Source organism: Peromyscus leucopus, chromosome 4 (assembly GCF_004664715.2).
Source record: "Peromyscus leucopus breed LL Stock chromosome 4, UCI_PerLeu_2.1, whole genome shotgun sequence".
Taxonomy (NCBI): Eukaryota; Metazoa; Chordata; class Mammalia; order Rodentia; family Cricetidae; genus Peromyscus; species Peromyscus leucopus.
Genome location: NC_051066.1, coordinates 98,736,237 through 98,757,344, shown reverse-complemented (window position 1 = coordinate 98,757,344; position 21,108 = coordinate 98,736,237). Strand labels below are relative to the sequence as shown.

Here is a 21,108-nt window from a genome sequence, read left to right as displayed (position 1 = left end):
ATGTAGTTGCCAAACATTGGGTGCCATTTATGGGTGGAAGTTTTTGTCCCACAAGCAACCACACAGAGACTTAATATTAATTATAAATGTTCAGCCAATAGCTCGAGCTTGTTACTAGCTCTTTCATTTAAATCAGTCCATATTTGTTATCTGTTTTGCCACATGCCCTGGTACCTTTTCTCAGAACAGCATGTCTATCTTGCTTCTCTCTTGAGTCTTCTCTGCCATTCTTCTTTCCAGCATTCTCTCTGTGCCCAAAACCCTGCCTAGCTATCAACCAATCTGCTTTTTTTAACCATGAGAGCAACACATTTTCACAAGTCTACCTTTTTTATTTAGACAAAAAGGGGGAAATGCTGTGGAATAACCCTTTTGTACACTATAAAGATTTGTCACTCAAATTGGTTTAATAAAACGCCGACTGGTCAGTAGCCAGGCAGGAAGTACAGGTGGGACAACCAAACTAAAGATGCTGGGATGAAGAAGGGCAGAGTCAAAGGAGATGCCAGCAGATGCAGAGGAAACAGCATGTGTAGAAAATGAGGTAACAAGCCTGAGCTATCATGGGAACTGGCAGACGGAAAGAAAAGACCGCCTACAAATGTACATAAAGAGAAATATATACTGCTATGTACAGAATAGTGCTTGATAAATATTACCGCATGATTCTGATGTTTTTTTTTTTTTTTTTTTTTTTTTTTTTTTTTTTTTTTTTTCGAGACAGGTTTCTGTGTAGCTTTGCGCTTTCCTGAACTGCTTTGGAGAAGGTGCTGAATCACAGAGATCCGCTGCTCTGCTCCGAGTGCTGGATTAAGGGTGCGACCGCCCGGCGATTCTGATGTTTTTATTAGGTGCATAAAAAGTAGTCTTCATTTATAAGACCAAAATCAGACAAAGGTCACAGTTGGTACTGATAAACTGAATCCACAACAAAACTCACTGTGGACACATCTACATCACATTCAATGTCTGCATATTTACACAACACTCATGGCAAAGTCAGTATGAAAAGAACACCTAATGTTTCAGCTCTGTGCATATCTGATCTTGTTTCAAAACAAGGGCAATGTTTTTCCAGTCAATTTCTATTTGTTGAAAAACACAGCAAGACTATTATAAAAAGGTTACATGTTTGATTATTATATCTCCATGTTACTGAAATACAACTAAAGTTTTAGAGTTTGATCACCTATCATATTTTTCATTAACCACTGACCTTAAAATAGTGGATAATAATGTATTTCTTTTTGTAGATTTATCTGTTTCTATATAATGCAGGTGAGTGTTTTGCCTACATGTGAGTAAGTGTACCACATGTGTGTCTGGTGCTGGCACCACCTAGATGAGGGCACTGGATCCCCTGGAACTAGAGTTACAGATGGTTGTGGATTGCCATGTAGGTGCTGCAAAGAGAACTTGGGTCCTTTGTAACAGCAGTCAGTGCTCTTCACTGATGAGCCATCTCTCCAGCCCATCTTTCTGGTATTTTAAAAAGTCTTTAAAACTTAATATAATTCTGAAGACACGTGTGCCTTGCCATTCACTCAAACACGATTTATTTTAATACAGGTCAAAAAGTTCAATTAATTAACCAGGACTCTTTCAATTTCCCACCAGCTAAGGTTCAGTTTTAAATCTGACTCTATATCAAAAGCAATAGTGAATAACTTATTCCTTAAGATTAATTCCACAGTTTACTGGGTAGCTTTGAAACTATTCCACTGCTTATTCATGTAAGTCACTGAACCACCTACACCGCCATTTCCTTGCATCAGAATTGTCGTTAGCACTCTGAAACTTCTATGGGCTCCACGTCAGAACTAGTAAGAGCTGAGGATGTCGGTATTTTCTCAAGCTCCCAGGTGAAAAGGAGACGTGCCTTAGTGTGGGGAACCTTGCCAGTAGCGACTAGACCTGGGATCATCTCATCCTGTAAGGCACACCAGAATCACTGGGCGAAACTTTAAGCAAATCAAATACAGAACAGATTCACTTCAACAGACTGAGGGAAGTGCCCAGGGACAGCATTTTAAACAACCAGCACCATCAGTCTAAAATCACCATGAAAAACAACCTACAGCCTTTGTCAGATGTCAGGTATCTTATTACAACAGGATATTCTGTAATTGAATGACATTGCCCTGCAAGTCCCAGTGACCTCTGCTCTGGGAGTGACAGCAAGTGACTAAAGGTAACAGCCTTTCAAACAGACACTTTGTATTCTTAAACAGAAGGTCGAGAGCAGTGACTTATCCAACCACAATTCATTCCTTAAGGAAGGAAAAGGTCTTTCAAAGAAGTAGTTAAGCCTTTAAACTGTTTTTAGCATCATTCATCTTTAATGATCTCTTTATCGTTTGCCCAGTATGTGATCAGAGGTAGTGATTCCAGCTTACTAAAGGTGTAACATGGAGAATAAAGACGCACATTCTACTCAGACACCTTTGTAGTTCTGCGCTGCTCACACACAGTAGGGTTAGAGCTCAGCTCACATACAGTAGGGGTAGAGCTCAGCTCACACACAGTAGGGTTAGAACCCAGCTCACATACAGTAGGGGTAGAGCCCAGCTCACACACAGTAGGGTTAGAACCCAGCTGTGTATGAAACACTAAAATGGGAAAGCATACTATTGATGTCTAACAATGAAACTTCATTTGCCCTACAGAGTAAGTTCCCACATATAACATCGAGACTATAACTAAAGGTACTCTGCTACCTCTCCTGTATACTACTTATCAACATTCCACCCACCCTGTAATTACACAAGACGTGAGTAACAGCAGATTTTGATCTACTTTAAAAAGCGCTGAGCCAGACATGGTGGCACACGCCTTTAATCCCAGCACTTGGGAATAAAAGGCAAGTGGATGTCTGTGAGTCTGATGCCAGCCTGGTCTACAGAGTGAGTCCAGGACAGCCAGGGCTTTTGTAGAGACCCCATCTGAGAAAAAAAACAAAAAGCACAGACATGCGCATCAGAGCATCTGGCAGGTCCACCACCACTGCACAGCTTTAGGAATGGACGGAATCCTGCTTAGAACCCAGTATCTACATAAGCACCAACACTGAAAAACAGAGAATGGCTGGAAGAATCTGTCTGGCATCCCCTCCCCTATCCCATATCTAAGGTGCTGGTATTTCCAGTGTACACACACTTCCTGTGTTCTTCACAAAGGCTTGGTGGTTTTCTTCCTGGGAGACTTGTGATTAGACAACTGGACTTTCTCTTTAAGCAATGAAAAGCAATTGCCCAAAATCAGTGTCACAGCGCAGGAACGGCCTGTCATCATAAGAAGAGAAACTGAAACTTTAAAATCGATTCTCAAGAAGCTCAAACACTTGTACTCATTTTGAACTAGTATCCAGACTCTTGTAATAACCAAAGTGTTTTTCAGTTTACAAATGATTTACAATCAAAATAATGTTAAAATTAAGCAAAAGTTGAAAAGGTAAATATCAAAAACAAGGCTTCTTGAGTGAAGAGAAATGAAGTCACAGAGACACAGCAACCCTGGCAAGGATTTCAAACATGCCCTGGCAGAAGGTTCCATCCGCGTCCTCTCGGTGCCCAGCACTGGAGAGCCAGAGGTAGGACAGGCAGCAGACACCGCACTCGGCTTCTCATGTCCTCTTGGCTGGCTTGGCTGTCAGCTGCTTTTCCCTTTCAAATTCCTTTTCCCTCTGCTGCTCCCTTTCCAGCTCTTCTTTCTGCCTCTTCTGCTGCAGCTTAAGTGCTCTCTTCTGTAGAGATGGGGGAGGGGTGGACCAAGGGTTAGTCATGGCAGAACTTAAAAATAACAATGTTTGACTTGAGTTAATCAACACACATTAGTAAATTCCATGCTTAACTTTTAAATTTATCTGGAGTAATTTAAGGTCCTCTTAATTTCAAACAACAACAACAAAAACTTGACTCCAAGCTCACTTAAATGTGAACTGCAACTTCACATGCACTGGTGAAGGAGTCAAGAGACTTCATTTTTAAAGGGAAACAATGCAGCATGAGTTAGTACCTCACTGCGCACGAAGTATAAAGTCACAAGATGACTACCGAAGAAAACAGAACTCCACTTTCAAAGAGCACATGGGCTTTCCACTCACTTTTAACTTCGACGTCTTCTCATGGAGCATCAGCATCTCCTTCCTGATATTCACCAGCTTGGCGTGATAGTGCTTTGCTTCCGTGAACTCAACAGAGTCAGACAAAATAGAATGTCAACACCTAAACTATAGTTCATCCTTCCTGAACTAGTCAATTTTAGAACCTCAGTCTTGTCCAGGTTTTAAGTTCTATGATGCAGATTTCATTTGACCATTAGCAGGATTTTGAAAACACTTTATTCAATTCAGCTGACAAAAAAATACCTATTAAAGATGGGTATAACAGTGTACTCCTTGATCCTGGCACTCAGGAGGCAGAGACCATTAGATCTGTGTGAATCTGATGCCACATTGGTCTGTATAGTAAGTTTCAGGCCAGCCAGGGTGACACACACACACACACACACACACACACACACACACACACACACACACATTCTCTCTCTCTCTCTCTCACAAAGGTTGCTAAACATAAAACAGACACTGACATTAAGTAGAGTATAAACAACATTTTCCTTCAAAAACAACCCACATAACCCAAAAAATTAAGACAGTCACTACTGCCTTTTTGAGATAACAAGGCAGAACACAAGACAGTTAGTGATGTGTCTTCCTGTCAGGAAAATGCCACAAGCCAGCACACAGGCAGTTAGTGATGTGTCTTCCTGTCAGAAAAATATCAGCCAGGGCACAGATTCTGAAAGCGTGGGCAACAAACACAGTCCTGTTTCTTGGGTTTTTGAAGTCAGAATGACCACACAGCCACTAACGGACACCACTGCTCTCCCAGCGTTAAAGTGCAGACTCTGCACCACAGCCTGCCGTCAAAATGATCCTGTTGGGAGGAGCTGAAGGTGATGGAGGCCCAGACAGGTGGGAAAGAATGGAAAGGGAACCTTATTCTCAGAAACAGAGAGAGAGAGGAATGAGAAACAGGCCTGTAGAGAGGGAGGAAGGAGCTACCTCTCACATAGCTGCTGGTAAAGTCAGCTTAGAGACCGTTTATGTCTGTGAGCTTTTAAGGCATTCCTGTTTCCAATTCCTACATGAGAATTAAAACCACTCTTGGGCAAAGGGAAGAAATAAGTAAAAAAAAAAAAAAATAAAAAAAAAAACAACCTCAGTTCTGTCCTTCCAGGTTGATGCAACAGAATCAGAATTTTGTTCATTTATTTAACTTTCACTCATTCAAAAAATACCCATCCAATCGAAACATCAATGCCTAGGAAAAAACAAGTGAGTGAGTGTGGCCATGCTCACTTCCTCCAGAAGCAGTCAGTCAGCTGCTGAGAAGACTGCACTCTGCACCAAGCCTGTCAATCAATGCTGGAGAACACTGGTTGCTATGTAAGGGAAATAGTCTGACCCACATTTGTCATACAAAATCCACTTCTGAGTGTGTAGGACCCCTTGCAAAGTCATGCCAGCAAGCGGTTCCTAATGTCCAGGAAGGAAAAAGAGCAACACAACCTTGCCTATGCTAAGCAACAGGACCCTGCCTATGCTAAGCAACAGGACCCTGCCTATGCTAAGCAACAGGACCCTGCCTATGCTAAGCAACAGGACCTTGCCTATGCTAAGCAACAGGACCTTGCCTATGCTAAGCAATAGGACCTTGCCTATGCTAAGTCTCTTTTCTTAATGAGGGTATGTTCCCCTAAGAGCTTCTTGTGAAATTCAACTATCCAACTACTCATCTTCAATGTGTCCATCTTGCCATGGCATTAGAAATACTAACAATTAAATATTAATTAAGAAACCATATAACTGACCCTTCAAAAAGAACTACCCTTTCCTTAATGGTAAACACAGTGCCTCAAATGTCCCTTACTTTTTGTTTTCCTTTTATGTCATCATTTCATGAAATCTTCTCCACAATACAAGTAAGCTGAATTTCCTAACACATGTTCAGCATGTGAAAGACAGCAACCATGGGAATTCTAATAAAGCAACCAAGAGTCTCTGTGAAAAATGACAAGTTCTACACATAAAAGTTAGAGGATAAGATTGTGGTGGTATTGTGTATTCTAATAAATTTATCTGGGGTCAGAGAACAGACAGTCACTAGATAAAAGCTAGAAAATGGTGGCACTCATGCTTTAATCTAGCATCCAGAGATAGAAATCCTCTGGATCTCTGTGAGTTCAAGGCACATTGGAAATAGCCAAGCATGGTGACACGCCTTTAATCCCAGAAAGCCAGCCTTTAATCCAAGGGAGTGGTGGTAGAAAACAGGAAGATATATAAGCGTGAGGACCAGAACTAGCGCATTTGGCTGGTTCAGGATTTGGCTGGTTAAGCATGTGGCTGGTTAAGCATTCAGGCTTTCCAGCAGCAGTTCAGCTGAGAGCCATTGGGATGAGGATACAGAAGCTTCAAGTCTGAGGAAACAAGACCAGCTGAGAAGTTGACCAGGTGAGATTAGCTGTGGCTCGTTCTGTCTCTCTGATCTACCAGCATGGACCCCAATAACTTGCCTCGGGTTTGATTTTATTAATAAGAACTTTTAAGATTCCTGCTACATAAGATCATCAAAATGCAGAGGTACAAAGCTTTTCTAAAATAAGATCTTGTTAAGTTGCATAAGCAAAACTGTACTTACCAAAGCATTGATGTCCAACATGGAGTGGCATTCTTTGAATTTTGAAATCTCTTGTTCCAGTGTATCTAGTAACACAACTTGGTTCTGTCTGAAACAAAAGCACACGGCCAAAGCAAATTTTACATTTTCTAAGTATTGGTTCATTACAAGGAATCACATTCATTCTAGCTAATAAGCAAAGTTGGAAACCCAGCTAGCAATACAGAGCCTCTCTAAGACATTCTTGCCTTAGAATAGTCTTTCCCAATATCATATTGCAAAGACATATTCTGACAACTAAGTGTATGCTTTACTTTTGCCACAATTTCAGACTTTAATAACAAAAATAACCAGGTTATTGAAAAGTATTTTACTGTTTTAACAACATTCTGCATTCTCCCCACAAAAGTTCTCTTTTATAGCATTTTACTCATGAAACTCAATTCTCTCTGCATCCTAAAAATTGGAGCATTCTCAAAAAGTAAATTAGAAACAAAGAGTTTCTTGATTTGGCAAAGATGCAGGGCTGAAGGATAGAACTTCCTCAGGGGTAAATGATCAGCTTGTTGGAGTCAGCCCGGGACTAGGAAGCATCCGTGGCCTTCCCCTCACAGCTGTGTGGCCTTGGAAGGTCCTGTTACTGCTCTTGCCCTAACTCTCACTACACAAGGAGAAGGTCGGACCAGACAACCTTAAGGGTTCGTTAACATTTGGATTCCAATCCTATGAGGGAGGGAAGCTAACTTCCTTCCTACTCCTCTCCTGACCAAATATGATCACAGGGTTCAGAGCCAGAGAAGGGCCACCTAAATGAACATTTTAAACGAAAATATAATGTGATCTGTTGCAAAATGAAGAGCAGTGAAGGTGAATCAGCAATGAGACTGAAGGGCAATCATATCGTTCACCATCAGGCCTGGGTCTGGGTCCCAATAGGTCACTAATCTGTCCTTTCATGTCAGACTAGGGATCACAGCAGAGGAAATACAGAGTGGAGAACAAAATACCCAACAACTTGCCAAAAACAGGACAGCAAAAGGCAGGAGGTCACCACTGGAAAACCACGGAGTGAGGCGGAATAAGCAATGAAAACCAAAGCTTCAGCATCAACAAAAGCCATCAGTCAGATCAAAGAAGACAAAAAGGACGTAAATTACAAATATCATTCATGACAGAGATGATCATCGCTGCTGTTATGGCATTAAAAGGACAATAAACTCCAACAAGTCTGAACACACATCAGATCACTTTAGATGGAGTAGATCAATTCATTCAAAGACACAAATTATTCAAACTCACACAAGGACCATTCATTCTCAAATTTTCCTATAAAGAAACTAGACTCTCTAGGAGTACTCATTTCACTTTTGACATTTAGATTATGAGTTACTCCATGGGTCCCATTTACAAAACACAGAAATGCTCAACGATTCAATGTTAAAAGACAACACTGTCATACTATATGCTACTACCAAGTGACTTCTGACTACACAGAGGGCACCCAGGCACAGCTGGTTTCCTATCGGCTTACGTGAGTTCCTGGAGGGCTTGCTTCGACCTCTGCAGATCTGGTAAGTAGTGGGACAGCAGGCCTCCCACCAGCTGCTCCACAGCCTTGTCCTCTACAGCGAAGTCCTCTATCAGTCCCTCATCTGGAGAAGCGTCACTTAAACCTGTGCTCAAGAGAAAACCAAATTTAGGAAGCGCTGATGCTCTGCGCTGTAAGGAGGCTGGGGGAGCACAGCCATGGAGGAGGGAAAGAGCCCACAAGGAACGAACAGAGAGAGTTTGCACTCTGAGCACACCCTCTCCTAACTACGGCAGTCGTTTCTTCTAAATGTGTACCCTTCTGAGCTTTCACTAAAAACATGGCAAAAAAGGTTTTTGTGTTGTTTTGAGTTTTTCTTATTTTGAAACAAGATTTCCCTGTGTAGTCCATGCTGGCCTAGAACTCTCTCCTAAGCGGTGTATCACCAACACTGGAAAAAAAATAATTTTCAGACTTAAGTATAGAACAAAGTCTAGAGTAAACAGATATTAGCATACTTAAATTTCAAATTTTACAGGTTTATGTAAAATTTATGTTATGTTTCCCAAGGATTCAAACTGAAGGATGAATTAACAATTACTGAATTAATGAATTCTTGAATACATCAATGCTTTGAAAAGCATGCAGAAATTAACTAAACAGACGTTGGCGAGGCAGCTCAGTGGGTCAAAGTGCATGCTACTCAAGTCCAACCACCTGACGTCCATCCCTGAATCCCACAGCAGGAGAGAAGCCTCCTGACAACTGTTCTCCGACTTTCACAGGGACACAATGGACTCTCTCCCTCTCCCTCTCCCTTTCCCTTTCCCTCTCCCTCTCCCTCTCCCTCTCTCTCTCACACACACACTCTCTCTCTCTCTCTCTCTCTCTCTCTCTCTCTCTCTCTCTCTCTCTCTCACACACACACACACACACACACACACACACACACACACACACGCACAGAAATAATAATGAAGAAAATCAAAATTTACAGGGAGGACTGGCAAGATGGCTCAGCCATTAAAGGCTAGGCTCACAATCAAACAGAATAAAAATAATTAAAGAAATTATATTGTAGCTGGAAGTTTTTCTGTGTCCCACCCAGTCGGCAGCTACTCAGACCCCAATAAACTCAGTGGTTTATATTATTATGAACTGTATGGCCATTAGATCAGGTTTATTACTGACTACTTCTTACACTTAAATTAACCCGTAATTCTTATTTATGTTTAGCCACATGGCTTGATACCTTTTCTCAGTTCTGCCTTGTCATCTTGCCTTCTCTGTGTCTGGCCAGTGACTCCTGACTCAGCCTGCCTCTTCCCAGAGTTCTCCTTGTCTGTTTATCCCACCTATACTTCTTGCCTGGCTACTGGCCAATCAGCATTTTATTTATTGTGGAGGAACTGAGAGTAAAAAAAGAGATGAGAAGAACAACACATCAGACAAGTTACAGAGACACAGGAACTTAAAATATGTCTGAAAACAAGAGATGTCGAGTTGAAGCAGTTACATAAAGAAAAAGAACATGCACAGAAGATGGAAGATCACCTACAAATGTTAGAACTAGAAAATACCTCTTTACTAGCTACAGTGAACAAACAGAAGGAGGAAATAGAACATCTGCAGGACACACAGAGACCTGGCCCAGACTTCCAGCTTGGCCCAGACAGCTGTTCAGGGAAATAAGAACCTCTGTAAGAAGCACACTGCAGTAATAACTGAGATGGAAAACACAATTAAGAGGCTGTGGTCAGAAGTCGCCAGTGTTAAAATGTCCAACGAGTCAAGCAAGAGAGAACTGGAGAAATTTCCAACTATATTATATAAACAAAAATGCTATATCCAAAAATCAGTTTTGAACACAAAAGAAAAAAATGCAGGCCATTTTTTGCATAATATATTTACATGTAAAAGGGGTTGTTTTGTCATTTATTAATTAAGACTCAGCACTTTCTTTGAACTGGGGCCAAAGCTAGGAAAGTCAGCTGGGAAATGGGGACCCAGGACCTGGGCCTATTGACACAAGTTCAGTGATGTGTCATCACTCAATTCAAGGAGGAAAAAAAATTCAGTGCCTTAATTTGCTACAGGAAATAGTGTATTCTAATTGTGTCATGGGCTAATCTAGACACAGGAATGATGTCTCATCCTTTTCTAGGCATTCAAATGTCTAAGATAATCAATTACTATTCCCAGGAGTAAAGTACAGAAATGTTTCAAAGTGGGGTCAATGAATGTTTATAAGGTTTTTACAATCACTGGTTTTGAATGAGAAAAAGGTAAAATGTTCACTTCACTAAAATTGTATCCCAAAAGCATTCCGTAATTAACATTAAGCTCTAAAATATCTGTCATCACTTACAGTCTAGTAATAACCAATAACATCAAATTAAGATGGGATTGGAGAGATGGTTCAGTGGTTAGGAGCACTGGATACTCTTAAAAGAATCCAGGTTTTGTTCCCAACAACCACATGGCAGGTCACAACCAGCTATCAATTCCAGTTTCAAAGGATCTAATGTCCTCTTCTGGCTTCCAAGGTCACCAGGCTAGCTCACAGTGCATATACACACATGTAGGCAAAACACATACATAAAATGAAAATAAACCTCTTTTAAAAATCAAATTAGATCACTTTCTAGAGTGTGTTTTACAACACATTTATTGCACAGTTCTCAGCATGCTTTTTACCACAGATTTAAATTTAGAAAAGGCTGATGAAAACAAGCTGTCATACTCAATCTTTAAGAAAATCAAGATAAAATTGTACAGTTTTAACTTTAACCCTGAAAACACAAACAACTGGAATTCTTAAAGTTGCAAGGCAGAATTCAAATGGGAAAGAGCTAAGTGGAAACTGAAATACTCCAAAACAAAAATGAAATAGCGAGGAGTATTAATTTTAGTCATAACAATAAACAGGTAAATCCTCCTCCCTGGTAGTGCTCAATACAGGGGAGTATGCAAAGCCATTACCAAAGCTGTTGAGGAATCTGAGATGATTCTAAAGAAGTCTGGTGTTGAGGACATTGAATGCCTTCATTTCTTTACTGTTCCATTTGTTCTCTGTGTTTACCATTGTGAAAACTTGCAGGGAAGGGCACAACTTAAAAAGTGAAAACAGTCCTTCTTGTGGCATAACTCCAACAAAGTCACTCTGCAGTTTTCTCAAAGACATCCAGAAACTGTCTTCACCCAGCCATGCACACAGTGTGTTTATTATAAACAAAACATACTGTGCTCAAGGTCTACTTGTTTGCTTTGTTTTAAGACAACGTCTTGCCACACAGCCCAGGCTGGCCTTGATCCTCCTGCTTCAGCTTCCCAAGTGTTGGCATGTGCCACCACATGTGGTAACTTTTCTCTTAAATACCTCTTTTTTGTTGTTGTTGTTTTGTTTTGTTTTTGTTTTTGTTTTTCAGAGACAGGGTTTCTCTGTGTAGCTTTGCACCTTTCCTGGAACTCACTCTGTAGCCCAGGCTGGCCTCGAACTTCTGCCTTTGCCTCCCGAGTACTGGGATTAAAGGTGTGTACCACCTCTGCCCAGCTTCCTAAATACCTCTTAAGAGATATTTCTACAGCAATGTATATGGATCTACTCAGTTCCTCTCAGCAGAACAAAATTCTGTAGTAACTGACCCAGTCCCCTGTGGATAAATTACATTATTTTCACCTCTTGCTATTTCAAACAGTGAAAATGCTTGTGATCTTCTAGCTGCTAGGAAGCTGCAGTGATATTCCTAGCTAATCTATGCACATTTCTATGAAATAAATTCTTAGAAAACAGTTGGGGGCCAAACATCTGTGCAATCTTTGACATTGAGAAAACCCTCCTAAAAGATGGCACCAACTTTCACTGCTACCACACTTCCAAGTGGATACAAATCTATGATATGAGTGTAAAGGATGTAACATTGTTAGGGAAATAAAAGGAGGAACGGTGGGAATAAAATGTGTCTGGAACATGGGCATACCCAGAACTGCAACGGTAAACTATTAATATATACCATGCAGCCAGCCTGTAAGGACCCCTGAGTATCAATTTTATAGGTCTAAACTTAGTAAGTGGTAAGAAGCCATTTAAGGATTCTAAGCAAGCGAATGACATGGCTGGAGCTTTTTTGTAGCAGCACTGTAACAACAGAACAGACAACGTTGGAAGAATAAGAGACTACAGGTGTACTAGCTTTAGAACTGTTGACTCTAAGGCGCAAACATAAAAAAGACAGAAGTAGTACTGTAGAATCCTCTGCAGTAAACAAAGGAGAGTCAATAGATGAGTTGAACACAATTTCAAAGTTTCATGGGAGAGTAACCTCACACCACTGACAGAAGATCAGACATCTGAGGCCAGAGATCTAGCTCTGCAGCAGAGTACTTGCTTAGCACGAAGCCCCGAGATCAATCTGCAGCACCTATCTCCATCTCTCACCCTCTTTCTGACATCTGCTTTTATTCATATGCATGCTACTCTTGAGTTCTGTGCAAAAAAACCTAAGAGTGGCCCAAGACACAACTGAACAAGCCATGAAGAGGGCACATTATTAAAGAAAAGCATGGCCTGGAAATGCTGAGAGTGATTTGCAGTTTCCTATTTCTGGAACAGAAAATGCTTTGAGTGGTGATGTTCTCAATCTCACAAAGACGATGGTGTACATGAACAGTGTCCATCCGGCTGTATAGCAAATCAACCCTTTCGTTCAGTGAATGTCTTCGAGCATTAATGCTTAAATCTCTCCTGGAACTATGGGGACGGGGGACGGGTGAAGTAATGCCACGGAGTAAGTCAGACTATTTCATGAGCAACTAGGACTGGACAGTTTTCTGAAAATCGACCGTCTTTCAGACAAACTCATCCCCAACCACTGACCCTATGACACATAGTCAAAATACAACACAAACTCAAATTCTCAATACCGACCGCACCCAACCGTGCGTTTCCCCGCGCGCGTGGGGGCCCAAAGCAAAGGGCAGCCTGTGCTGGAGAACCACCCACTCGGTCCCGGCCCAGGTGGGCAGTCGCCCCCCAAAACAGCCGTACCCAGCGTGGGCTCGCCGGCCTCCATGCTGTCGGAGGTCCCGCTCAGGACCCCGTCCGGAGGCGGTGGCACAGGTACACTCATGTCCCCGCTCTGAGCGCCGCGTAAGGCGAGTTGAGCGTGGGTTAAGAAGTCAGGTGCCAGAGGTAGGAACCTAACTGGTTCGAGCGCCCAGCCGGCCAAAAGCTGCGGCGCACACGGAAGTGACGAAAGCGGAAGGCGTCGCTCGTTACCCAGACAGTCAGGAAAGCCCGCCCCCGTGTCAGCGCGGACGTGCGCATGCGGGTTGAGATTCGCGGAGGGTGGGCGGTGGGAACCGGAAGAACGGTCCCAGGGCCAGACGTAGCCGTAACCCGGTGAACCTTTTCAGTGTGGTGTTCGGTTTACGCAGAAGCCTGAAGAACGTGAACCACAAAATTATTCGGTCCTGTGAGCTCGAGCGTTGCTTAGAATCTCTTCCAGTTGCTCGCAGCTGACGTTGTCTTTGTTGGAGCAGCATTTGAACAAATTCAGCCAAACTACCAAAAGCACCTGCTGAGATCCTGTGGGATGGCATCGTGAGTTCTGACCGAGCGCACGTAGATGCCGGCTGACTCAGCCCCGCAGCAAATGTAACGATCCTCCGCCGTTTTGTAGGCTCTCACCTCTAGTGGCCTCTAATGTTGCTCCGCAATTTACCTGCTCAATTTTCCATGCTGTAACCAAAGCCATCTTTAAAAACAACAATAATAATTTATTGTGTCACGCCTCAGGAATGCACTGGCTCCCGATTGCCCTCATCAGTATGTTCACACTGTTTCTTTTTAGCCACTTTTCAATTCAAGAGTAGCACCTCTTTACCCTCTAAGGTAGGATGTCCACAACCTAATCCCACAGACCTCTAAACACATTGGGGTGCATGGCAACGAATAAAGATTACTAGTTAACTCCACCGTAAAATAGGAAGGCTACAGGGCTAGAAAGATGGCTCCGCGGTTAAGAGCACTGGCCGCTCTTCCTAGAGGACCTGGGTTCAATTCCTAGCACCTACATGGCCACTCATAATAGTCTGTAACTCAAGCTCCAGAGTTCTGACACCTTCACTCAGATACACCTTCACTCAGATACACATGCAGGCAAAACACTTAGGCACATAAAATGAAAATAAATAATTTTTCAAAAAAAAAATAAGATTACTCCATGAGCCCAAGGTAACAGTCTTTAAAACCGAAAGGGAGGGCATCAAAAAAGGATTGACTAAAAATAAAGATGTAACACTGGTGAGTTTGAAGACGGAGGAAGGGAGTCTTCAGTCTGAATGGTGGGTGACCTCTTGAAAGAGGTAAATCGATTCCTCCCTAAAGCAATGAAACTCAGCCATGTGAACTACCTGGATTTTTATTCCCCGTGAGGTTGCTGAACTAGAGAATTTATAAAGCAATTGTAAGCCCCCAAGACTTGCCTGTTTCTAGCCCTTTCAGGGCCTACCCTTTAGAAAGAAAAAAATCCCAAGATCAGGCCACAAAATTCCTCCATTCCTAAGCCAGTTCCTGGAAACCTCCACCACAAGCCCCAAGAAATCCTATATGAACCTTGCCTCCTGTTTTTGCTGCTTCTCACTCGAGCAAAGGCAGCCACCCTCTTGTGTCTCTCTCAATAAATCTCTGTGTGAGGTTTGTTGTGCAGTGTGACTCTGGTATTCCCAGGCTCCCAATTGGCAGGATGTGTTTCCTCTTAGAGCTATAACATTCCCATTGGGGAAGCATGTCCCCTCAGAGCTGTAACACAGTAATGATTAATGTTGTTATACCAATAGGAAAGCAATGTGCCACCCTTCGAACAGCTTATGCACTCTGAGTATTCTAAAACAGTCCTTCGTCTGTGTAGTGTGCTTGCTCCTGCTCCAAACTAGAATATTGTTTTCAAAAGCCTATTCATCTTTCAAGGTGTTCTGGAATAATAGCTTTATTTTTTTATTGTTTTGTTTTGTGAGGTAATGTGTCATGCAGCCTGGGCTGGCCTCAGACTCACTATGTAATTAAAGCTGGCCTTGAACTCCTGATCCTCTGCCTCTGACCTCCAGGAAAATGTTCTGATTACTGACTTGAGCCGCCACACTCAGGCATGCTTTTACTTTGGAAGCTATTCATGATCTCACTTCCCCCTTTGATTCAGAAGTTACAGTAATAACATTTCACAACTACAAGCATCCTCCTGCTATATAGCACTTGGCTCCTCCTTGCATTAACCATTTCATGAATGCCAAATAAAAGCTCTTATTCACAGAGAACCAAAATAACCCTAAGTAAATTGGCTAATTAGTGAACTACTGATGTCCTAGCCCCTAATTCTAAGATCCGAATCATGTGGCATTGCCCCTGATAAAATACCTGGCATCCTTGGTTGTGAGTTTTATGTATCAACAGTGTGGTGGGACCCTTAAGATAGAGCCATATCCTGTGAGTTGTCATTAGCTGCTTCATCTCTTGGTGTAGTATTAGGTATATTTCATGAATTTTTAAATATTGGTAATTTAAATTTAATGGGTGAAATAAACCATTACATCCTGCCTGTCTTTATGATTTGTTTTGCTCTAAGGAGAATTCTTGTTAAAAAAAAATTTAATACTATTTTTCAACATTTTAACATTGTAACAAAATCAACTAAATAAACAAGGAGTTTGTACTGACTCATCTTGCTCTTATGCTAAACTTTTCCTTTTTTTTCTTACAGATGGCAGTTCAATGTGCCACTTCATTGTTAAGGACCCTCTGCGTGTGACACAGAGCTCAAAAGCAAAATGCTGGAATTTGATTGAAAGAACACAACACAGTTTGTTGAGTTACATTATGTCTTTTGAAGTGCCTTTAGTTTTCCCATCTCCTTTTACAAACCAAAGGTATACACTCCAAATACCTTAATGTAATATTTCTTAGAATTAAACTAGGTACCTTAGAGGGTAAACCAAAAAAAGATTCTGTCCACCAGAAACATTGTTATGTACCATATTCCATAGGTTACATTAGAGTTTGTCTTGATGTTACATATTCTGTGTTTCGAAAATGTGTAACAGTGTTCTGTATTGTCCAGACAATGATCTACAATAACCAAACTTTGGGTTTTGAGAGAATGTTTATTAATTATATATGAAGCCAAAGTAAAAGAATAAATAGCAAGTGGATGGGTGGACAGATGGAATGATGGATGGATAAATAGCTAAACATAATCAAATCAGTAGCTCAAAATATCCAGCAGAAATTCACTGTGGAAGCCCCATTAGGGCAGCCAGCTAAAGTTCCCCATTGAGTCTCAGGCGTGGCAGAGTGTCTCCTTAAGTAAAACCTCCAAGTGAAGGAATAAATAGCCACAGATAGGAGTAACATCATCAAATTGGGAGCTCACAACAACCATCAGAAACCAGCTGGAGAAGTTGAGGCAGTCAGCTGAGGATACTGATGCACTTTTTCTCTACTGATGAGCTTCCCATGGCTGAGTTTCTGACTTCTCTTTCCCACTGCAGGCACTTTTATATCATGGGATATACAATGGTAACCTCTGTTGGAAATGGCTTACCTTCTCGCTGTTCTCAAGGACATGGTGTTTTTACTCTGTGTTGACATCACAGAGTTAGGCAGGCCAGCCTAAATCCAGACAAGGGGCCTTGGAAAATATGTGCTTGGTTCTGAAATGAGGGAAAGGTCATACAAACATAATCTTCACTTCTAGAGACAGTTTCTCAGTGAGCACATGGAAGTTTATCAATATAATGTGCATGGCACCATCATATTATCATAATAATTCCCCTGCCTTGGATAGTCTCAGGACTCTACACACACACACACACACACACACACACACACACACACACACACACACCTGCCCCGTGTACCTGATGCTCATCAAGAATGAATTTGAGATGTCAATCTGGTCAGATTCAGAAGCACCTAGGTTACTCAAATGCACCTCTGGGTGTGCCTTTGAGAATGTTTCCAGACCATCTTCACTAAAAGAGTGAGAGTAGACCTTCTCTCAATGCAGGCAGTATCCCCACATGGGCCAGGTGCTTTGGGATAATGCTTTTGTACACTGGTTTAATAAAACACTGATTGGCCAGTAGCCAGGCAGGAATTATAGGTGGGATAAGCAGACAAGGAGAATTCTGGAAAGAGGAAGGCTGAGTCAGGAGATGCCAAGACACTGTCCAGGGAGCAGCATGTAATGGCACACAGGTAAAGCCATGGAACACATGGTGACATATAAATTAACAGAAATGGGCTGAGTTTAAGTGTAAGAGCTAGTCAGTAGTTAAAGTATAAGAGCTAGTCAGTAATTAGTTATATAATTAATATAAGCCTGTGTGTATTTACTTGGGTCTGAGCGGCTGCAGACTGGGTAGGACACAGGAAAACTTCCAGCTACAACCACGAGCCAAGACGGACTACTAGGAGCACAGGAAAAGGCCTGGCAGCAAGGTTTTCTATGTCTGTTTTCTGGCTATCACTGCAAGATGTCGCTAGGGTCCTGGAAAGTTCCCACAAAAGACCATCATCCATGTATGTGATCAGCAAGAGCATTTTTATTCTAGCATGCAAGGGCCTGCCATCCCACATAAAGGCGAGATGGTGAAGACCCCAAGAAAGTCATGAGCACAACCAAGGGGAGGTACTAGAACAGTTAGGTCACTTTAGATATGATTGGTTCAAGCAAGTGTCAATCATACTAGTGTGTTCTAATTAGCCAGGGCTAGTCAGGGGTTGGTCAGGGCTACAGTTTTCCATTTTGGGGCAGGCCTAGACAAATCCCAGATTTTGTCCCTATTTAGTTATCATCTTGAGCTCTTTATGGCTTATGCCAATGAAGCTCAGACCTAATTAGTCTTAACAATAAAAACCAAGAGTCAGATATTGAGGGTGAAAGCTGGAAGATCAGAGAAGCAGAGCAGCAGCCACTAGAAAGACTACTTACCTCTACAAATCCTCTGACTGAATGAAGTGCCAAGATCCTGTCTCCACTTGCCTTACATTCCTATCTTCACCTCCCTAGTGCTGGGATTAAAGGCATGAGCCTCCTATGTGCTGGGATCAAAGGCATGGTCCTCTCAAGTGCTAGGATTAAAGGTGTGTGACACCACTGCCTAGCCTCTATGGTTAACTAGTAGCTAGCTCTGCCCTCTGATCTCCAGGCAAGCTTCCTTTGCCAGAATACAAACAAAACATCATACAACAGGTCAACAGGCCTCCTTGTCCTTGCTGTTATGGGGTGTTGGAGATTGCTTCTCCTTTGTTCATGGCTCTTCCTCAGAAACTGCTTGCTCAGTTCAAAAAAGCAGGGACCAAGGTCTAGTTCTTAACTGAGTTATTAGGGCAGGCTGTCATGATATTTGCCTGGCCCTCTCAGTGTGAGCTGCTCTGCTCACCACACACTCCCTGCTGTGGTGGACTGAAACTCCTGAACCCATGATTGACCATGGTAGACCAAAGCCTCTGAAAACGTGAGCCAAAGTAAACCCTTCCTACTTTCTTTACATGGCTTTTCTCAGTTATTTTGCCACAGCAATAAAGAGCTAATGAACACGTCTGGCAACCACTGGTCTCTTTATTTAGTCTCCATAGTCTTGCCTTTTCAGAATGCCATATCATTGGAATGATATAGTATATAGTCTTTTCAGACTCATTAGTCTGGTTCCACATAGCATATGTATTTAGGTTTCCATCAAGTCTTTTTACAACTTGGTAACTCACATTTTAGTGCTGATTTAATTAATAATAATTTAACTAATGAATGTGCATATATAAATCCATATGTATATATATGTATATGTATATATATATATTTTTTTTGTCTACTGAAGAGCAAAGATCTTGTTGCTTTCAAGTTCTGAATGATGAAAGAATATGCTATTAATGTCCATGTGCAGGTTTTTGTGTGGATATATTTTCAAATCCAGTGCATAAATATAAAGGAGTGGGATTTCTGGATCTTAAAATAATATGTACAATTTTATAAAAATGACAAACTCTCTTCTAAAATAATGCTGCATTTTGCATCCAAAGCAGCAGTGAATATGGATCCCATTGTTGTTTTTTAAGATTTTTTTTTTGTATGTATATGGGTATTCTGCTTGCATTTGTGCCTGAGCACCATGCGCATGCAGTGGCCACAGAGGCAAGAAGAGGGCATCAGATCCCCTAGAACTGGAGTTACAGACAGTTGTGAGCTGCCACACAGGTACTGAGAATCAAACCTGGGTCCTCTGGAAGAGCAGCCAGTGCTGGTAACCACTGAGCCATCTCTCCAGCCCCAAGATCCCTGAACTGTGTCCATTGCAATGGATGTGCAAGTATGGTGCATTGTTTTAATTTGCAGCCCTCCAATCAGAACATCTTCATGGGCATCATTTACTACCAACCTGTCAGTTTAGAAAATTTTCCCATTTTTAATCAGGTTGTGTCCTTTTTTGTTGTTGTTTTTGTTGTGTGTTGTTTGTTTGTTTGTTGAGAAGGGGTTTCTCTGTGTAGCCTGTCCTAAGAATCATTCTGTAAACCATGCTGGCCTCAAACTTAGAGATCCACCTGTGTCCACCTTCTGAGTACTGGGGTTAAAGGCGTGCTCCACCACTGTCTGTCCAGGTTGTGTTCTTGTTTTGATGGTTTTTTAAAGTGTTTTCTATATTTTTCACAATAGTCCTTTATCTGAAATGTGTCTTCAAATACTTTTCACTAATTCCTTTCCCATCCCATTTATGTAATCTTTAAGGGAGGGTTTCAAGGGAGCCTATGATTATACCTTCCTGAAAACAGGGAAGATTCTCAAAACTGCCACAAAAGTTTGGGCATCATATTTAGGGGAAACATTTTGAAGTATGCAGCAGTGGAAACAACAAGAGACTTAATGTCAAAGACCTACTTCAAGCCTGGTTTAAATAATCTTGGTTATATCAAAATTGGAGCAGGGGTTGAAAACAGAGCAGTCCAAACTCACCTGCACAAAACTAGGAATTTGTTGATCCACTGTACTTGATGTGGCTTCAAGGATTTGAGTCTATGCCTTCTCTTACATAAAATCCAGAATCCTTTCCCATCTGTCTTTGCAGTTCTCTAGTCTGCCCTCCATTCTGTGGGCTTCACTGAAGCGGCTCTCACAGTAAAACAGAAAAATTTCCCCACATTTTCATGCCCTTGCAGCTTCCAAGAAAAACCAACTCATTCTTAATGGTCAACTACATTTAAAATGTTACTCAAATTGGATCCAATACTTACCCCTATACCAATCTGATGCTTATCTCTATACCAACAAGGAGGATATATATATATATATATATATATATATATATATATATATATATATATATATGACCCTAACAGGCCAATGTGGAGCTATATAACAGGGAAAGGTTGAAATCTTTCATTGACATTTCTTCCAGGAGTTTATGAAAGAAGTTGCACTGTGGAGGGGTTTCATTGTTATTTGTTCCTTAGAGGAATGTCAGAATCCTAATATCAAAAGGGAGGAATTGCTTTAAACAAAATAATAGGTTTCCATTTTATCAGTTGTGAGGTCTTAATCATGTCACTTATTCTCTCTGGGCTCCTCCCCCATTTTTAAAGATTTTATTTAATGTTTAATTATGAGGGAGCATGTGTACATGAGTACTGGCACTCAGGAGGCCAAGGTGTTAAACTCCCCTGGAGCTGGAGTTCCAGGCAGTTGTGAGCCTGGATGTGAATGCTGGGAACTGAAATCAAATCCTCTGGAAAGAAGCACTCTTAAACACAGAGCCAAATTTAAAATCTCCAAGCCCCAGTGCCATTTTAATAATCAGTAAATAACCCCCTCTCCTGGGCTTCATATTCTGGCCCAAAACCCTGGCTGC

At 41.6% G+C, this 21,108-nt stretch overlaps 1 protein-coding gene across 1 annotated transcript; it reads right to left on the bottom strand.

Annotated features, from left to right (window-relative positions):
- Positions 1 to 1,480: 1,480 nt before the first annotated feature.
- Positions 1,481 to 13,458, bottom strand: Bloc1s6 (biogenesis of lysosomal organelles complex 1 subunit 6). Its single transcript, XM_028878741.2, has 5 exons — positions 13,259 to 13,458; positions 8,215 to 8,356; positions 6,705 to 6,792; positions 4,103 to 4,189; positions 1,481 to 3,742 (listed from the first exon to the last, which is right to left on the bottom strand). The coding sequence occupies exons 1-5, from the start codon at positions 13,338 to 13,340 to the stop codon at positions 3,623 to 3,625; spliced, it is 519 nt and encodes a 172-aa protein (XP_028734574.1). The 5' UTR covers positions 13,341 to 13,458; the 3' UTR covers positions 1,481 to 3,622.
- Positions 13,459 to 21,108: the final 7,650 nt, after the last annotated feature.

Coding starts and splice junctions, on each gene's coding strand:
- Bloc1s6 (XM_028878741.2), bottom strand. CDS start 13,340: ATGAGTGTACCTGTGCCACCGCCTCCGGACGGGGTCCTGAGCGGGACC. Junction 4,190..6,704: donor TGTTGGACATCAATGCTTTG/GTAAGTACAGTT, acceptor GACTCTGTTGAG/TTCACGGAAGCAAAGCACTA. Junction 3,743..4,102: donor AGAAGACGTCGAAGTTAAAA/GTGAGTGGAAAG, acceptor CCATCTCTACAG/AAGAGAGCACTTAAGCTGCA.